This window comes from Notechis scutatus, chromosome 1 (assembly GCF_049901735.1).
Source record: "Notechis scutatus isolate UNSWTSFEM ecotype Mainland chromosome 1, rNotScu1.2, whole genome shotgun sequence".
In the NCBI taxonomy this organism is placed as follows: domain Eukaryota; kingdom Metazoa; phylum Chordata; class Lepidosauria; order Squamata; family Elapidae; genus Notechis; species Notechis scutatus.
In genome coordinates, this window is record NC_142009.1 from 54136016 (window position 1) to 54155792 (window position 19777).

Below are 19777 nucleotides of genomic sequence, written 5' to 3' on the forward strand. Positions count from 1 at the left end.
TCAGGCGACAACTGCACTTTATTTTTTCTTTGATAAACCTCCCAAGTGCTTCAATGACCCTCTAAAAGGATGTAAATGACCAGCTGTCTGCAAGGAATATAAATCCTTCCATTCCCCACTGTCCTGTCAGAGCTGAAGAATAATTATTACCTTTATTGTCAGAGTACAATGTGTACAGTGAGATTGGCTGAGCCTTCCTTCGTGCACGCCCCCCAACACAACTCACAGGACAGAGGTTCCTAACCCAGTCCCAATCTTATACCATGTGACCTTGTTGCACAACGCGCCGGCCCCGCAGTCTATCATACTATGTTGACATGAAGTTATTTTCCGTTCACAAGTCTGACAGCCCATGGGTAGAAACTGTTCTTCAGCCTGTTGGTGTGGCTGACCATGCTTCTATATCTCCTACCCAATGGTAGGAGAGTGAAGAAGTGCTGACCGGGGTGTGAATCATCCCTGAGAATTTTCCTCACTCTTCTAAGGCAGCAAGCCCTAGCGATGTCATCTAGTAGTATCAGGAACAGCCTGAGATGTTTTGTGCTGTGCTCACCACCCCCTAATGTCTTTTTATCCACGGCTGTCAAGCCAGCATACCTCACCGTAATGCAATATGGGAGGACGCTTTCTATTGTGGACCAGTAAAAGGAGGTCATCAGATGTTGTTCCACTTTATTCTTTCACAAGATCCTTTCTGGCTATCTGGGTTGTGTTGATTTTCCAGGTAAGAACTCGAAGTTTGGCTCAAGGCTCATGATTTAATTAGGGTGATTGCTGGAATCCTGATAGTAAACTAGTTTCAAGGAAGTCTTTATCCTTTTTAAATATACTGTCATACAGAGAGAATCTTTCCCTTCAGCTGTGATCATCTTTGAAAATCCACGTTCTCCAGTTTCTTTGGGACGAGTATATTAATTAGTCCTTTCTACAGGTATCTACTCATTCATATGTAGAGGCTAATCACTGTTCAGGAAGTAATTTCTTTCATCTATGGTTAAATGTTAATTGGCTCAGCATGTTAAGTGTTAATTTACTGGTTTTTCTCTCAGACTATTCTAGCTTTACATACGCTTGGGGAAAAATGAGATTGTATGATTGCATATATTTCACACAGTGTGGTTTCCCCACTGCCTACAAACTGAATTTTATTTTATCGTTATCCAAAACAATCCAGTGAGTTGTCATCTTAGTCCTTAATTCTTAGTCCTATGGCAAAATCTTAATCATTATCCACATTAAAAGTCATTCTAGTTTACAGCTGTATAGTAAGATGTATTCTTTGATAACTTGATGGACTATAAACAATAAAAGTGGCCATAGAGGAATTAAATGGATGCATGCCAAAGTTTGTTTGCCAAGGAAGTTGTATGCCAGGGATTTTCCAATATACTTACAAAGTAAAATAAGATTTGGGACTCAGAACCAGAAACTTTGCAAATAATTCTTTGTCTAACCAAGAGCCAGCTATGATATATCTGGATTCTAAAGTACCCCAGAGACCTTATTATGTAATTTACTGGCACTAACTGTGAATTAGTGTTCTGAATCATCATGTTTCCTCCTCTGTACTATTTATACAGATGAATGAAGAACCTGATGTAGAGTAAATATTCCACTTTGTATAGGACAAACAGTAAAGTAAGTCAGCTGAAAGAAAATTACTTTTATACTGAATTTAGACATCACATTTAAGGAATGGAATAGTAGGCAATTTTCAGAATGTTTAGGGTAATTAATATTGAAGATTCCAAAGAATAGCATGGAATAACAGCAACAAAAGTAAAACAATAAATGTGATGTTTTCATATATTTGCAGCATTGTCACAGTTAATAATTAAGATTATAGTAATTGCAGATAAAGAAATAGCAATGATGGGATGAATACAGTAGATAGCACACAGATAAGAAAATAGCAGTGATTGGACGAATACAGTGGATTGCACACAGTTATAAAGTGTGTGGTTGGCTGGAGGAACTCTGCCTTCTTAATACATTTCATTATTTTAAAGGACTCTTCACCAACCATCCAAAGATGAACACCATTACATTTTATAAGCTGCAGGCTCTCTGCTTCTTGCATGGGAGGACACAAGATCCGACAAACCTTGGCTTTCATTTATATTAGATGAATATATTTTCCTATACAATACTAATTTTTGTGTACTTTTGCATTCAACCATATCTTCGAAGTAACATCTTTCACCTGCTTAATCCTTTCAAGAAACTAATAAAAGATAGTAAACCAGAGGAGAAGGCTTTATTTGTCTTGCTGCCTACTGTCTTGGACAATGTGTAGGAAAATTATTTTTCAGAGATTAAAAATATATTTCCCTCTTTTCCTTTAGTCTAAGTCAGTGTTTTTCAACCTTGCCAACTTTAAGGCATATGGACCTCAACTCCCAGAATTAAATCTAAATTATGTTTTACCGCTTTTATCTGAAAAATGATTTCCCATTCCCTTTTCATTTGGGGGGGGGGGAGAGATTCCTTGGATGTAAATTCCATCTGTTTTTAGACTGAGGGAAACAAGCAAATAAATCTAAATAAATTGTGGGAATCTGACTCATTACACAGCAGCTCGGTTAAGTTAAGGCCCAACTCACAACTATTGACAAGTGAAAGATCATGAATCTGGTAGCACTTTTTCTGACTAAAACAATTGTGAGCTGCAGTTCAACTGAATAAAATGCATACAGGGGCTAAACTGATAAAGGATTTGAAATGGTCTGGGGAAAAGAAATGGGAACACAAGTTGGCAGATAGATGCATGTTACATGTGAGACACATAACTATATACATTTGTAATTGCAACATATTAAGCTCTACGTCAGTCTAGCACCTTTAGGTAGCTGATGAAACTATCTGCAATTCACAAAAGCTTTTTAACAAAATTCCTTAGTCAGAAAAGCTACCAGACTTCAGATTTTGGGGAACTGTAACACAGCTCTCCTCCTATAAATGTGAAATGAAAGTCAATGAGAGAACTTTAATAATAGAAGATTAAAAAAATTGCTTGCAAGCCTCATCAGAGGAAGTCTCGCCTCATTTATATGGGATATATACAGTATGTGTATATGTATATGGGTATCTAGCTAACTCAGATACCGATGATAATGGAATTCTGGGATGAAGAGTTGGATGTCTCTTAGCAAGCCAGGTGTAGCGTTTCTTCCTCTGGGCTTTTTTGGTGGGCGGCTGAGGATGCTCGGAGGGCGAAGTCAGGGCGTGGTGTGCCTCCATCCCCTCCGCCTTTGAGAGAGAGACCGAGTCGGCTCCAGCTTCTGCTGCTCCTCCTCCATATCCTTCTCCCAAGCGGCTCTGCTGACGTGTCTGCTTTACTTCCCCCCCTCCACCAGTTCGGCAGCCCTCGTCAACTAAAACATGGCTGCGGCGCGGCGGCGTCTTTCCCGAGCGCTCCCGCTCTTCGCACTGCTGCTTTGTATTCCGGCGGCTCCCAGTCATGCCAGTCGAGACCCGGACCGCCGGTTCGCCGAATTCAAACGCTGCGCCGATCCCGAATGTAGCAGTAAGTGGAAGGGAAGACGGCATCCGCCGGGTCCCTGCGACTGCCGAGCCGCAGCCGATCTGAATCACAGGCTGGACCTGTGGCATCCTCAAGGCCACATCAAGCAGCGCTGCGATGGGCTGCTTCCTTCCTCGTGGGCGCTGGGGAGGGAAGAGGGTGGGCTGTAGCCTCTGCTTCCTTTCGTAGAACCGCCGTTTCTCTCCCAAGTTGGGGCGGCGGGGGAGCCGGGGAGGAGCGGGAGCGGCGGGCATCCTTCCTCTGGCCTTTTCTGCTTGAGAAGAGCGAGAGACGCCTTTTGCTGAGCATTCCTGGCTTTCCGGTGCTCCTTATTGGAGGCTATGATGAAAGTAATCGAGTCTTGTTTGGGTCGCTGTAAAACTTACGGCAGTTAGTTTTTTTTTTTTTATATATAGCTACAGGATTTATGGAGAATTTTTTTTTTAAATCGCTTGGAATTAAAATCTGAGCAACGTTCTCTAGACAAGTTATCATCTGAGATACTGTGCTGTGACAGAAAAATATTTCTGTTACCCAAATGTTGAGACTTTTGAGATTCCATTACTATTTTATTAATAGTATTTTTATGCCACTACTCTGGATGGTTCAGTGTGGCATTTCTGAGAAATAAAAATTAAAAGTGTTAAAACAGTGACACAATATACAGTATATTTTACTGGTACTAACCTGCAGAGAAAAAGTGTAAGAGAAAATCCAAGTGCTTTTTTTTCCAGAGACAAGTTTTCATTTTTATTTTTTATTTTTAAACTGTGGAAAACACAGTGCTTACATGTGGAAGCAAGCAAGATGTTGAGAGGATGAAGACCACCATTAAGCAGGCCCTTCTCCAGAGGTCACTCTCTTGGTAGACTAAACCAGGAAATCAGCTCCATAGAAAGGTTATAACTATTACGGAAAGTGGTTATAATATCAGAATCTTGCAAGTCTAATTGTGCCTCATGCAATAAATTAGGGAGGCATCTGATTGAACTGTTTCCAAATGTTGTCTTGTTCTCTTGATTAAAAACATGTTTAGCTCCTTTTTTTTGCCCAGGTAATGGTTCCTGTATATTTTCCTCAGGGATGTTTGCTTATATGATAGACCAATACTCCTGCAGGCAGATTTTTTTTTTTCAGAAATGGGACCCTCAGTAGGGCTTCTTTCCCAGAATTAACAGAATATGCAGGTTCACTTTGAAGCAGATAGTCTTGGAGATAGCTATGCCTTGAACTGTGTAAGGCTTATAACTAGCATCCTGAATTGCACCAGGATGCTGATTGACAGCTAGCCAATTGTGTTAGTACTGCCCTACATTGACCTCAGGGCATGAATGTGCAATTTTTACATTGGATAGGGGTGTAAACTTCTAATATAACCTGTTTGCCTTAATGCTCCCCCCCACAGCATTGCTTCTATGTGTTGTATGTATATTTTAAAAATATAAATATTTTGTGCATTTTTTCTGCAAGTGATTTTAATGAGAAGCAATTTCAATATCTAATTCTCATTTCTGTGTTCGTTTTCCATATCTAGCATAAAATTACTAAAAGTAACAAGTACATAAAATATGTTCTTTGAAGATAAAAAATAAGTGGGTGGTTCTTTAATTGCACAGCTGAATCTGTTGTCAGATTATTCATTTGATCTGATGTTAACTGATAATGTATCTAATATTTCAAGTTCCTTTTCGTCTGGATGGAACTTAATTGTGAATTAAGTTGCAGCTGCAGTTCATTGACTTAAATAAGCATTTGTCATTAACTTCAGCAAATTATTGACTGGGTTTCATTGTGCTAGGAAATAATGAAAACATAATTTCACTACATTACTATAGTGCTTTTCATTCCTGGGCTACATGGCATTTTTTGTGTGAACAAGATGGACATATATGTCAGAGTTCTTTTACTGTCTCTTATTTTTGTCACTTTCTTTCAACAGTGTTAATGTGTCGAGGAAAAGCAGTAAAGGATTTTAAAGGTCCAGATTGTCGTTTTGTAAATTTTAAAGAAGGTGAATCGATATATGTTTATTATAAATTAATTGGAAGAACAAATGAGCTTTGGGCTGGAAGTGTAAGTTTTCTTCATGGTTTTACAAACATTTGAGAACCTGATATTTTAATCAATGTTTTAATTAGAAATTTACATGTGTTCACCAACTTTTTAAACAAAAGTTTCCTAAAATTGCTGAGAAATATTTGGAGAATCGTGACTAATTCAAGGCTTCGTTTGTTAGCATTGTAAGGACCCATTCTTTAATTTCTCTGCTTATTAAGGCATGATATGAATATTTCAAAATAGTTGGCATGATACAAATTTGGAATTGGCTAAAGGATTTAGAAATAGCTTGGTTTGGGGATCCCGCATGTTTTTTTTCCCTTAGGACTTTTGAAAAATCAAGGATGATGATTGTTTCAGAGTATGACCTTGCTTCTGCTTTGAGTTGTAAATAAAAAGCAAGCCAGGAAGTCTGTTACCTATGAGTGGGTTGTAAACAAAATGGGATAGTATAATGATATGTGGGAATGACTTAGGGGGGGGGGTGGACAACCTGCCTACTGAACAGATAAGAGAGGGCATAGCCCACATGTCTACAATGGGCTATGAAACAGGTTCAGAAAGGACCCTCCCCCCACTCTATCCAAAATTCTCAGGTTGTAAAGGAGACAGCAGGAGATTTGTACTTTCAGACTTTAAAAATTCTGTTAATATAGCTTTACAATAAAGTAAAATTAGCTCCTCTGGTCATATTTCCTTTTTGGTCTACCTAGGAAAACTGAAATTAATCCTGCAAGTGTTGAAAATCTTCTGCTTCACAACCTGAGAACTTGAGGGAGGTGCCTTATGAGCCTCTTTCTTTGCCCATTATGCAGCCCTGGGCTATGGCCTCTCGTACATGACTGTTCCCTAGTCAGGATCTCTTTCCGCATTCTCCTGTCTCCCAAGGTCATTCTCGCATACAGTTATATGCTTTAATATTTTGGCTTGTTCTGGTAACCACCATTTTAAAGGTGGTACCAAATGGTAAATTCTTTATTTAGAGATATTTGACTGAAGAATATAATCACAGAGACAGATGTATGATTTATGTCTTGATTTCTGGAATGGATATGATTATCCAAACATAGCCTCTATGGCATTTCCTAAGTTAGATAACAGGTTAACAGTTTCCTTTTCCTTCACCCCTGCAGTTCAATGGTCTTGAATCTGAGGCTGCATGAGTAAAATTCTCTTTCAGGAAAATATCTCTAAACCCTCTGTGACCAAATATCAATTTATCTGAAAAACATCTAATAGGAAAATGAAAATGCCATTGCCAGTTCATCCTATTTAAATAATTATATTACTGTGGGTTATTTAAAGTAATATTTGTAATAATAACATGGTCTGGTACGGCAAACTATATCAATGAGAGAGAAGGAGAATTTGTAAATATCATCAGTCTGCAGTGACATTCAAGAACATGTTATTAGCAAGTTTATTTTTAACAATTCAAGCATCTGTGCTTAATTTCAGTTGAAAAAGTTGATTATAGTAACATTTCAAATATCACTGAAATAAGCTTGAGAATGTAAGTGCATTAGCTGTAATGATACACTTCTTTTCCCCAACGATTTCTTAAATGCATTATCACCCATATCAAATGTTAAAGACTTTTGCAACTTACTCTGTGACTCATATAGATTACCTGAGTCCCACCTGTGGCATGCATGCCACCTGTTCAGAATAACTGTGTTATTGGACACCATTCTCTGTTGTAAACATAGTATAGTAATAGCCTAAGAGACATTTAAAACAATACTAGTTAAGACAAATTGCTATGGTATCTGGGGATTTTCCTCAGTAGGCATAATTTTTAACTCGAATATGGTTGGTTTTGTTTGTTTCTGGATTAGCATGATGAGCTGTTATCTTAGGTTGGTGCTGGAATTTCTTTCAAAGATGCTACTTTAGTTCAAAGTGATTCATCTTGTATTAAGTGCTTTTTTTTACAAGTGAGGGTCAAAGAGATATTAGTAGGCTACTTTTTCTTACTAATAAGTCACTTGTGAGTAGATCCTTAGGGGTGGCTACATTACATGATGGGACTCATTGTATCTCTAAAAAAATTATTTTCCCATGCAAAAGAAGTCATACTGTTCTGAATACTGTTCTATATACTATTAAAATACTTTTTTTCTGTAACCTTTCACTGGGCAAAACGGGACATCGTAGAGCCACAATTTTTGAATCAAGGTACTTCAGATTGACTAATTCACAGAATGCATCCAAAATCCAGGATCTGAGGCTCCAGTGGCATTGAAATTTGGCAAATTTTGTAAAACATTTTATGACATAAAAATTATATAGCATTTTATGACATATGTCATCAAACATTTCCTGTGGTCAATTGTTGATGTTTGATTCTTCCTAAAATAAAAGCTATTACCAGAAAAGGACAACGCTCAGGAAGCACCTTCTAACTACACATAGTAATAGTATCTGTAGACAAGTGTGTTTACTTTTAATGTGCTCTGCCAGGATCTAATTGCCAAGTTTATCTAATCTCAGTGGCAATTCTCCACTGTTAATATGGGCTTCCTGATAACAGTTGTAATAATCTAGGGCAGTATTTCCTCACTTTAGCCATTTTAGACATTGAACTTAAAACTCCCAGAATTCCCGAGTCAGCATGCTGGCTAGGAAATTTTGGGAGTTGAAGTTCACATGTCCTAAATGGCCAAATTTGAAAACACTGACCTAGAGAATATTGTATGAATGCATTAGATAGCATAAGCCTTTTATAAATTTATTGAGAAAAAAACCTCTTCTGTAGCTAAGAAATGAATTTAGCATCACAGATAGCACTTATGACTGGTTGCTTAGCAACCGTTCAAAGTTACAATGGACCCCAAAAAGAGACTTACAACCCAGATTCGAGGTTCAACATCTATATCCCCCATTGTCACATGACAGCATTTTGAGGGCTCAGCAACCCACATTTATGGTGTCTGCAGCACTCCACAGTCACATGATCACAATTTACTTCCAATTTCTGGAAGAACCTAACCCATAGCAAACAATGGGCTCACTTATTGACTGTTGACTTAATCCTTGACTTATTGAAGTCAAGGATTTACCTGTACAGATTTTGCTGTTCATTATAGTGCTTGTTTTACCAGAATATGAGTTTTCCCTTTTCAAGTGGCAAGCGTAACTCTAAAATAAATAGCGCATATCAACAAAGAGGGAGGAAATGCTTTTGCAACAATGTTCACTTGACTCCAATTTATAACATTTGCAAAGCTTCTCCTATTTGGATTCCTTTCAACCTGTGGTTTTTTGAAGATGCAGACAAGCTGTTTGCCTCTTCCCCCTCCTGGCTGATCAAATTGACCAGGATACTGGTCTCATGGTTTAAGATATAATTAACATATGTGTGCAGTATCTCTCCTTTTGTAAAGTAGTTAAAAGATCATTATTAAAGATACTTTCCCCTGATTTCAGTTTGAAATATATCATTTTGGGCTAGCATAATCAAGAAGGCAGTGGCAATGATACTTTATTGATAATACTGTTAACTCTGAATGGAATGATAGTGGGACATACTAAAAGATCAGAGTGATAAATGTGTTATTTGAATACATTTATCTCTTCAAATAAATACATAATAAGTTCTGTCTTTATAAATTCTGCATTTAAAATTTGAACATTTTGAAGACCCATGATTGTCAATTATGTTTTGAATAATATTTGGATGCATTTGGAACAATATCATTCCAATGGTAGCTTTCATTTAATTTTGTTTATAAAACTGGATCAAATTTTATTTTATTCTTTTTTTTTTTTTATATAACAAGTTTTATTAATTTTTAAAACACACAAATTGTCATTATTCATTACATGTTTAAACCTTTTTTCATTGTCAATTTAACAAGTCAGATAAATTATAATTCTGTTTTAAACCATTTCCATACAACATACCAAAACCTCTTATTCAATTTCTCTTTACTTCTCTTTAGTCTTATTCAATATCATTATTATTATTTCATCTGTTTCTTTCTGACTTAGTTACCATTATTCTCAATCTATATTTCTACAATTTTTAACTAATTCTCCCCCCAAAAAGACATATACACACAACACACAAAACATAAAAAAAAATCTTTTTGGAAAGTAACTTGGACCCAGGTGTCTCTCTCTTCATGGACTTCAATTATATTCATGCTCATCTTACATATCATTACTTATTTTATTTACCATTCTAAGCCTTCTATATTAACTTCCCCACATATTTCACACTTCTTACTTCTATCTTAATTAATCATCTTAATTTGAATCATTATATTTATATCTTTTGTCCATTTTTTATCATCCCTTTGTCTCATTCCTTATAAAAAAAAAAAAGAAAATAAGTTTCTCCTGAAATCATTAATCAGAGTCTGATGCCTTTCTATCTCCCCCCTAAGTTAATCAAATTAATCTTTAAAATAATATCTAATACCCAATCCGATTTTGCTTGGTACATTCTATCTAACTAATACATCCAACATAATTAAGTACATAATTAGACAATAAATCCAAATATTAAAAAAGATACTATAATAAAATTTTATAATAACATCAATACCATAGTCTTATTAAACTCTTTAATTAAAACAATATTCTAAACCTCCCCTATTATTAAGTTTTAAAGCCAATCATTTTTAAACATTTTAACATTTTAATCTCTTATCAACTCTTAAATCATTACAATACTACCATCTCATCTTATGTACCTTGCAAAATCTTTTTTTTAAAAAAAATTATACTTTATCCATTATCCAAAAAAGCTTCTTTTTTCATTTAATTTCAAGACATTGTAGCTTTTCTCCACCTTTTCCCTTTCTTTCTTCTCCCAACAAACCTTTCTACCCCCCTTCTTCTAGCCTCTGCCTTGCCAGCTTCCCTTCTCTGTCGTATTCCTTTTCCCTTTTGTTTACTATCATCATATTGGTTTTGCACCTTATTTTTCCCTTTCTTAAATGTTTTTTTAAATCTTAAGTCCTTAAGTCCTTTAATTTTCTTCTTTTCTCTTCTTTTCTTTTCTTTCTCTCTTCCTTCTTTCTGGATCAAGTTCTGAGATTCATTAAAGATGGCTCCTTTCTTTCTTTCTTGTTCCTCTGCTGTCTTCATCTGTTGTAATGTTTGTTGATAATTAATAAGCGCCATTTCTAAGAAAAGGAAAGCTTCTTCCACACCATCTTTACCATTTTTTTTTTGCTTGTTCATATTCTTTTCTTAGTTCCTCAACAGAAAGAGCCATTATAAATCTTTTCTTTTCTTTTCCCCTTCTTTCTTCTTACAACAACCAGAATATTCAAAAGAAAATAAAAAAAAAATAAAACAGTCCCAAAGTTATCAGTCAGTCCAAACCAAGGCAGAATTCTCACTTTCTCCTTCTGGGGCAATATCAATCCAAGAGAAAGAAAGTCCAAATCTGTTTAAAATCTTATTGCAATATATTCTAGTCTTCAAATCCTTAAGGCATCTGCTCCAACAAATCTTAGCATACAAATGTTTTCTTTTTAATCCTCTCTCTTCCCACTCATCGCTTAAAATCAATTTTCACCTAAAAGAAATAGGTTTCTTAATATCCAGTTATTTATTCCGTAGGAAAAGAGGGAAAGCTATCCTTTCAGCACCTTCACAGCCGCTTTTTTTCCTCTTCTGGCAGGTATAATTCAGAAAGTCATACTTTTCAGGAATTTTATTAGATATGTCTTAGAGTCCTAGGAGCCAAGAAAACTTTCTCCTCTCAATCACTTTCTCCACTTCCTCCTGCGCATTCTTACCCGGCTGCCAGCTTCTTTGTGGCGGCCATTACAGACCGCCGCTGCACCGTCCCTGGGAAAAGGGAGTTCTGCCGGCCAGGAGGGGGTCTGCAGCACCCCCAAACCCTTCTCCGGATCCCCCTACCTTCAGCTGCCCCTGCAGGGCAGCCTAGCTCCGTACCCGGCTGGGTCGGAGCCCCAAAACGGCTAGCGCGGCAGGGATCGCGCAGCTTCGCAAATCCCTGCCGCTCATGCGAAGCCGACAAACCGGAAGTCTCAAATTTTATTTTATTCTGTGGTTCTAATTTAAATAATTTTAAAATTATGAAATGAAATCACTGAAAAGGAATCTGGGTCCCCTAAATGGGTATCGTGGTGCAGAATGGTTATTTTTAAACAATATTTAAACATTTTGTGGAAGATGTTGGTCTTACTTGCTGAACCTGTGGATTGGAGCCTACTTGATTAGAGCTTGTACTTCTGCATGGGCCATGGGCTATTAAGCACAGCTGGGTTTAAACAGGGGTAGAAATAGAGTCCCTATTGTGTTTTCTTCTTACACTGTTCTTTATTTTGTTTTTGTAAACAGGTTGGAAATGTATTTGGATATTTTCCCAAGGATCTACTTGAAATAAATCGTATTTATACTCATGATGAGCTAGAATTACCAACAGATGTAAGTTATTTAAATGTGTGTTGTTTTCCAGCTACATGCTATAATAGAATTATATGCAGACAGTAGATTCAGAATGCAGAAAAGAAAGATTGATTGGAAAAATAGGAAACTGCTCATCAAGTGTTCATCTTTTTTTAGGCTAACCATTAACTAGGTGCAATTAGTTGTTTTCAAATATTGGGGGGAGAGTAAAGAGAATTCTACTGATTTATCAAGCTTGCACAAAATGCGAGCTGTGATTCATCAGTCCTTTCTTTTTTTACTAGACATGTATGAAAATATATAGCAGATAACCTTTATTTTCCTGCCTGACTAGGAGCTAGAAAAGAAGGGTATTGTCAGGCTCCTACTATATCCGATTATCAGACTTTGTGATTTGTATTTATATTAAATGGTGTCATTGCCTGCTTCACTGTAATCCAGTGCAGTCCAGTTCCATTGTGAATATAGGATTGCAGCTGTAGGTGAAAGATAGATAAATTGTGATATAGTCCAATTTAATATACTTTTGGTTCGGTGCAACCCAATAAAATGCATAGTTATGAAATGCCAAATGGAATTGATGGGCTTTACTCATAGTTAAATATGAGAGGATTGTAGCCCACATCTTGTTTATGTTTTAAAGAGTTTGACTGCTAGTGTGATTACTTAGACACTAGAAACAATTCATGCAAATGTGTATTTTTAAAAAGTACCGGTAGTTAAAATTGAGATTTTTTTTTCCTTTCAGGAAACAGATTTTGTTTGCTTTGGTGAAGGCAAAGATGATTTTGACAATTATGATGTGAACAAACTTTTAAAACTATCAAAAAACATGGAAATGAAAGAACCAAAGTCTGAAACAATAAAAGAAGAAGTGATTGATTGGACAGTTTCTACTGATCCAGAGATTGATCATGGTTTTAAAGCAGACTTAAAAGGCAATGAGGACTATGGTGAACACAGCACTTTTCTCCATAAAAAGAATGAGAATGTAGAAGCAGCTCTTGATTCTAAGGGGGAGAGCCTTGGTGTAAGTCAGGAGGCAGACATTTCTCAGGGAGACGAAAATGCACATCAGCCTTCAGAAGAAATGCTGCAGGAAACATTACAAGTGCCAAAACATGAAAGTGCCAAAAATCATAACAACTCTCAGGGTGAAGCTGAACCATCAGATTATGTAGATAAAAATGATGCTGCTCATACACTTTTGCACCACGAAGTATCGGAAGATTTGAAAACAACATTTGGCTCAACTGCAGATGCCTTTGTGTCTGATGATGAGACAACAAGCCTTGTTACATCACAGGATGATGACGATTTCAGGGAAGAACTGGACATGGATTCTTATGATATAGAGAAGCAACAAGAACCAGAGACACAATCAGACAAAATTACTTCATTATCATTTGTAGAAGAAGAAATCATATTACCAAAAAACCCAGAAGCCGAAAAGCTGTCGCCTGATGAAGTATTTGAATCAGAAGCAAGCAGTGATAGTGAGCATGATAATGAGGATGAAGATGATGGTAATAATAATGGGGATAATACTGGGGAAGCTGCTGCAAAACTGCAGCATGAAACAAAAGATGATTCTGCACATTTGGGGGATAATTTTTTTGCAGATGTCAGTGAGGATGAAAGAATAGTTGATAAAACTGATGATCAAACAGGAGAAGAAAGAGAAGAAGAAGCTTTATTTAGAAAACAGCAAAATATTGAGCATGTGTTAACCCATTCAGATACTTCAACTGAAGATGATCCTTTAATATCAGAACACGATTCTATTAAAGAACAGGTGCATGATGTAAATATCAGAGACCTTACAGGAGAAACAGATACAACTCAGTACAATGCAAATGAGAATGCAAAAAATGAAGAGCTGACAAGAGAAGAACTGCCAAGCACTTCTACAAGTACTTTGAGTTCATTTGCTCATGTGGAAGACCAGCAATCATCTATAAAAACAATAGAAGAAATATTAAGTCCACCTCTGGATATCAAAGTTGATCCAGAAGGTCTTTCTCCAAATAAAATAATGAAAGATAGTGAAAGAGGGGAAGAAAAAAGTGAGGACAATAACTTGGAAAAAATGAGCAAAACAGATGAGAAAGATAGTCAGCAAGTGAACATAGTACTAGACTTGTCAGAGGACCTAATGAATAAGTCGCTAAGTGATTTGGATGATGGAAAAACAAAGTATGATGCAAAGGAACATAAAGAAGATTTTGAATTAACAAAGATTTTCAGTAGTAAAAAGCAATCAAATATCTCTGCCATGGGAAAAATTTCCACTGAAAAAAATATGGAAGTGCCTATTGAACAGCCTCAACAAGGAACTGCAATGCAGGATTTAAATAGTGAAAAGAATGATATTACCAGTACCAAGAAAACATTTGAGAAAAAAACTGTTCTAGAAAAATCTAAGACAGTTACCCAACATAGAAACCTTACTCAACATAACATTGATTACATTGAAGCTGATTATTTAAATACAGAAAAATCACTCACAGAATTCCTGCCTATAGACCTAGAAGCTGAAGATGATGATTTCATTGAAGAAATAGAAGAGGAGTTACTACAAGATGAAAATGCTGAAAGTGCAAAATTATCTAAGGAACAACGGATAGATGACCAGAGTTTCAAATTAGATACTGATATTCCAAGTCCTCAACTGCAAATGCCAAATAATGCTATTTTAAAAAGTGCTAATCCTGTTGACGAAATAGGAGAAGAAGCAATGACACTTGATCAGGCTAAGGAAGAAGTTGTGGGAGAAGAAATTAACGAGGCCAGTGATGAGGCAATACAACTAAATTATAATTCCCAGCAGAGTAAAATGAAGAGAAATGAAGACAATGAGGAAAAGATGAAGTTGACAATATTGTCTGAAATTAAAACATCTCCACATGATAAAATAATGTCAAGCAATTTAAATACTTCTGAACCAGAAAACAGGGATTATGATTTCAGTCAAAGAAATGAAGACCTCTCTACAGATTTTTCAGAAAAAGTTCTTAAACTTCCACAAACCTCAGAAAACCACTTTCAGAACTTATATGAGCCTGGAGATACGATGGAAAACTCAAATGAACATAGAGAGCCAGAATACAGTGAGTCTGTGACCCAGCTCCTTATAATGAAAGAGTTTCTTGATGAAAAGCGTATTGCACGTTTAGAGAAGTATCTTGGACAACAGCATCTTTTCAAAATAGAGCATTTGTTTCATGACATGGAATTAGAGTTGATGCTTGCTCAGAAACATAGTTATAATCAAGAGGACACTGAAAAAGCTTTGGATCAGATCCTTGAATCTTCAGAATCTAATATTCTGGACATTGTGAGCAAAATTTTAGATGCAAGGGAGTTGGAAAATAAAGAGGAGATTAAAGAAACAGATTTGTTTGATGAAGAAGCTGCTTTAATGGATGATATTCAAGAGCTAATGTATTCATTAAGGCAAAAATACTCTCCAGTTAGTGAGAGTGTTCCACTTGCATCCCTTCCAAAACCAAAGATGGACTTCCCCGATCCAAATAAAGGTAAGACTTAAGGTTGCACTTCTATACCACTTACTTGGAAATAAACTCCTTTCCCTTTATATCATATTTTAATATATTTTGGATTGTGCTTTATGATTTGGTGAAAAAGCTGAAAAAAAGACATTCCCTTGTGATATAAGCAAATTTGATAGTAATCTCAGAATAAATGCTAACTATTTCTAGATCCCTTGATTAGACTAAATGTTAAGGATAGATTTTAATAAAGTTGTTGGGTTTCACATCTGATTAAATTACTTGACAATGGTAGGACAAATCAATTTGTTCCAGATTTTTTTTAAAAACCCAGAAAATTAGCTCATTGTAAAAAAAAATTATAGGTTTTTTTTTTAAGACTTGCTGAAAATATCTTTATTTCAGTGCAAATTCTAGTAACATAAACAGATGCTTTCCGTTATTATATTTTTGGGTGACAGTCTGTTTTCACACCTGAAGGAAGGAGACATATTTTGCTACTCAAATTAATATATTCAGTTGCTCAGGTGAAACTATTTTTAAACATATGGAATATCTATATTTAAGCATAGCTCTGTAATTGTTTACATGTTGGGTAATATCCCAACATAATCATTCTTGGAATTTCAATTAATGGAACGCATTAATCCCAATTATTTCATTAGGGCTACCAGGACTGCTGCTAGCATAAAAGGTGCCATTGTGCAGAATTCCGCTAAACTCCCCATCTTTTTTTAAAAAATACGCAAAATGTCTTAAATATTGCACTTGCTTCCAGCTCCATGCATATGCAGTTGCCTGCTGGTCCCCTTCCTCATGCGGCAACCTTGTGTGGTGCAGTTTGCACCTGGACTGCAATGGCCCTGAGGGCTACTTTAAGCTTATGTAAGTTGGAGGATCTATTATATACTTTTACACAGGGAACAACACTCCTAGCAATAAATTGTGCATTGCTCTAGAACTCAGTATTATATTTTCCTAAAAATGAATGTGCAAGCAAATGTCCAGCAATTGACATTTGTACAGTAGACTATTATAATTGGAATCTGCTTTACAGTAAAATGAGGCTAGAAACTTGATCAACCCCAATATAAATGATACTGTATGTGTATCAATATAACTTGTATATTATATTATATTATTTTTAAATTCTTAATGTGTAACTGATAAAAATTTTGTACCAGTTCTGTTTGAGAATATTGAAAACAATAAGGTGGATAAATCCTGATAAAAGATTATAAATCCTGAAACATTATATTGTGACACTTATTTTTTTTATTTTGTTACCAAAATTTCAAAATTAATATTTTAGCAATCTGGAATATAACCTTATTAGAAAATATAAGAAATGTGTTATAGCTGAATAAGGTTTGGTCAATGCCTGCTTAAAAGACTACCTCGGAATTTGCTGCCACGAGATCTAAGCTGAAAAAAGGCAAGAGAAACAGAAAATGTAAACAATAAAAAGAACCCACAATTTTTGCAGGATTTTTGCAGGAAAAAAGCACTTTTAATATGTGTGTGTGTTCTGCTTAATTTCAAATGCTAAGTTAGATATGACTAAAATAAATCTGCAAGCAAAATATATTTAAATAATCAGAATGCAAGAGGTAAATAAATTGTGAGAGCTTTTAACCAACAGGCAAATCTCTACTTACTATAGTTAATGAAAAACAGACAGAATATGACAGACATACTGTGGAAACCCCGATAAGGGGCATAGATCAAAAGTCTGTGCAGGACACAGAACAGACGTTTGAAAAAGAAGAAATTGTTCACGTGGATCAATCAAAAGAGGAAGAGAACATTTTGACAGAGACTGAAACGGTGGTTAATATGGGAAACAAGGATGTTCCTGAGGGTGACAGAAATTTGCCAAATGTGGATGTTGTCTTTGGATCAGTTGATTCAGAAAAAGATTTCATTACAGGTAACTTTCAGGATAGTTTGTTTCTTTATTCAAAAATAGAATATAAAAATAGCTGCAAGATTATAATTCAGGAAACAACTGTTTTTAGTTATATTCATTACTAGAGAGATATCCTCTTCTGCGTGTACATTTTTAAAGAGACAGATGCTTAGAGGGATAAAAGATGCTATTATGACTCAGGTTATATCAAAGCCATAGAGCTGTTTATTTTTGGTTTAGCAGATCACAAGAACCTAGTAGTCAGTGTAATTTATAAGCCATGTGTTATGGCTTAGGATATGGTACAAAGCTAAGGATCTAATAACTATAGTATAGTCATATCATAATTAAATAAACAATAGCTAGGGACAAGTACAAACTCAGCAGTGGAATCAAAGCACTGTTTTCTCTAAATAGTTCTAGGTGTCTATTGTACTTGCCTCATGATAGTGGAACAAGAAACATTTATTTCCAAGTTAATTGACTATGTGCCATCAACTTGTGGTCAACTCATAGCAACCATAGTTAGATTTTTTTCCATGACAATGTCTCCCTGATCTGGTCTTCCAGTGCAGCGATGACAGCGTTGTTGCTGGTCATCCACTTCTCTTTCCTTCCAGTTTTCCCAGTATCAAAGCCTGTTCTATAGCTTGTCTTTCTATAATGTATCCAAAATAAGATAATTTGATCCTAGTATTTCAACAATATAAATTTAGATACAATTCTAGTTAAAAGTTGATTTAATGAGTCACTCAAGTCTATTCAAAAAACAGTTCAATGAGAGATGGACAATCATTTTCTTCTGATCTTAGTAAATTACAATTTCTAGAATTCCTCACCATCCATTCTGATTAAACTGTAAAACTGAAATGTACAGTTCAGGATACAATTAAAACAGAAGCTACGTGAGCTTCAAAATATAAACAGTGAAAATACATCTTTAAAAGTTGTAACCTATTTTTTATATTTTATGTGTCTGATGAACTAAAGTTATTTTATGAAAACATTTATAAACCAGAATGTTTTGGTTGGCTTCTACATGCTAACATGATTACTATTATAAGTTGTGTTGAGATGCTCCAAAACCATAGCTTGATGAAAACTAATTAAAAGGTTCAAAATCTTTGTTTTAATCTAAGGTCAAATTAATGCTAAGGATAATGCAATGCAAGAAGATAGTAATCTATCGGAAGGAAATTCTGCTGTTCCATACATTCGTTCTATTGTTGATGATGCAGTCCTGTCAGCCAAAAAAAATATGCAACCCATCACAAAAATTGTAAGTAATCTTACTTTTACATATAATAGCTTTAAAAGCCAAAATTTCCCATATGCTTTAATAGAATTAGTTTCCATGGTTAAGACATCAGGCTAAAAACCAGGGGACTCTTGAATTCTATTCCCACCTTAGGCACAAAGCCAGCTGGGTGATTCTTGGGCCAGTCATTTTCCCTAAGCCCTACAGGAAGGATGCAATGGCAAAACATTTCTGAAAAACCTTGGCAAGAAAACTTAAGCAACTTATCTAGTCTCCAAGAATCAAATAAGATTGAACAAAAGGGAAAAAAAACCTATATCTGGTCATCTTCCTCCATTTCCTTCCAGCTTTTCTAGCACCAGAGCCTTTTCTAGAAAGTATTGTAAAATGAAAATGTACACAGTATTTGCAGCCTAATCTGTAGTCTGCACTGTTCAATTATCAGTGCCACTTCAATCTTCCGTTGAAGAAAATTATAAACACGTAAGGAGAAAATGCAAAGTATAGTGGGGTATTTTTTTTAGTTTTAAAATGTAGTAGGAAAATAGCTATTTATCTAATACAGGGGTTCCCAACCTGGGGTGCTCGCACCCCCTGGGGGTGCGAGACGATATTCCAGGGGGTGCGAGAAAAGTCCAGGTAAATAATAGGATATTGGCTATATGTTGGCATTTTTATTTATTATGCAATGGATTAACTTTGTTTTCATTTTAGAGTTAAGTATCGTTATTTAGTGGCCGTCATATACATAGCTGAAAAGATTCAATCCTACCATATATTTAACGCGTTCAGTAGTTCCTAAAGTCTAAATTTCAGGGGGTGCGAGGTTCGAGTGAAATTTTTTTAGGGGTGCGGGGCGAAAAAAAGGTTGGGAACCACTGATCTAACACAACTTGATATTTTCTTTAAAATTCAGTTTTGGAGCTTGCTTTTGTTGGTTTTTTTCTTTGGGTTTTTAAGCATGTATTTGAAAACATCCATGTAGTTTTGCCTTCTTACATTAAGGTCAATAGATCTGAGCTCAGAATACAGGTAGTCCTTGAGTTATGACCACAATTGAGCCCAAAATTTTTGTTGTTAAATGAAACATCTGTCCAGTGAGTTTACCCCATTTTATGACTTTT

General features: G+C 35.7%; 1 protein-coding gene across 10 annotated transcripts in view; it reads left to right on the forward strand.

Annotated features, from left to right (window-relative positions):
* Positions 1-1651: 1651 nt before the first annotated feature.
* The window catches only part of MIA3 (MIA SH3 domain ER export factor 3), a 36179-nt gene continuing 18053 nt past the window's right edge, over positions 1652-19777 (forward strand). For 4 of the 10 annotated variants that reach the window (XM_087964240.1, XM_087964267.1, XM_087964247.1 and 1 more), the window contains exons 1-6: positions 1652-3526; positions 5463-5596; positions 11906-11992; positions 12723-15513; positions 17129-17416; positions 18535-18674. In XM_087964240.1, the coding sequence (XP_087820366.1) occupies positions 3382-3526; positions 5463-5596; positions 11906-11992; positions 12723-15513; positions 17129-17416; positions 18535-18674 (3585 nt within the window). In that variant the 5' untranslated portion in view covers positions 1652-3381. The remainder of the gene's footprint in view (positions 3527-5462; positions 5597-11905; positions 11993-12722; positions 15514-17128; positions 17417-18534; positions 18675-19777) is intronic. The other 6 variants (XM_087964251.1, XM_087964284.1, XM_087964260.1 and 3 more) reach the window with 2 other exon arrangements.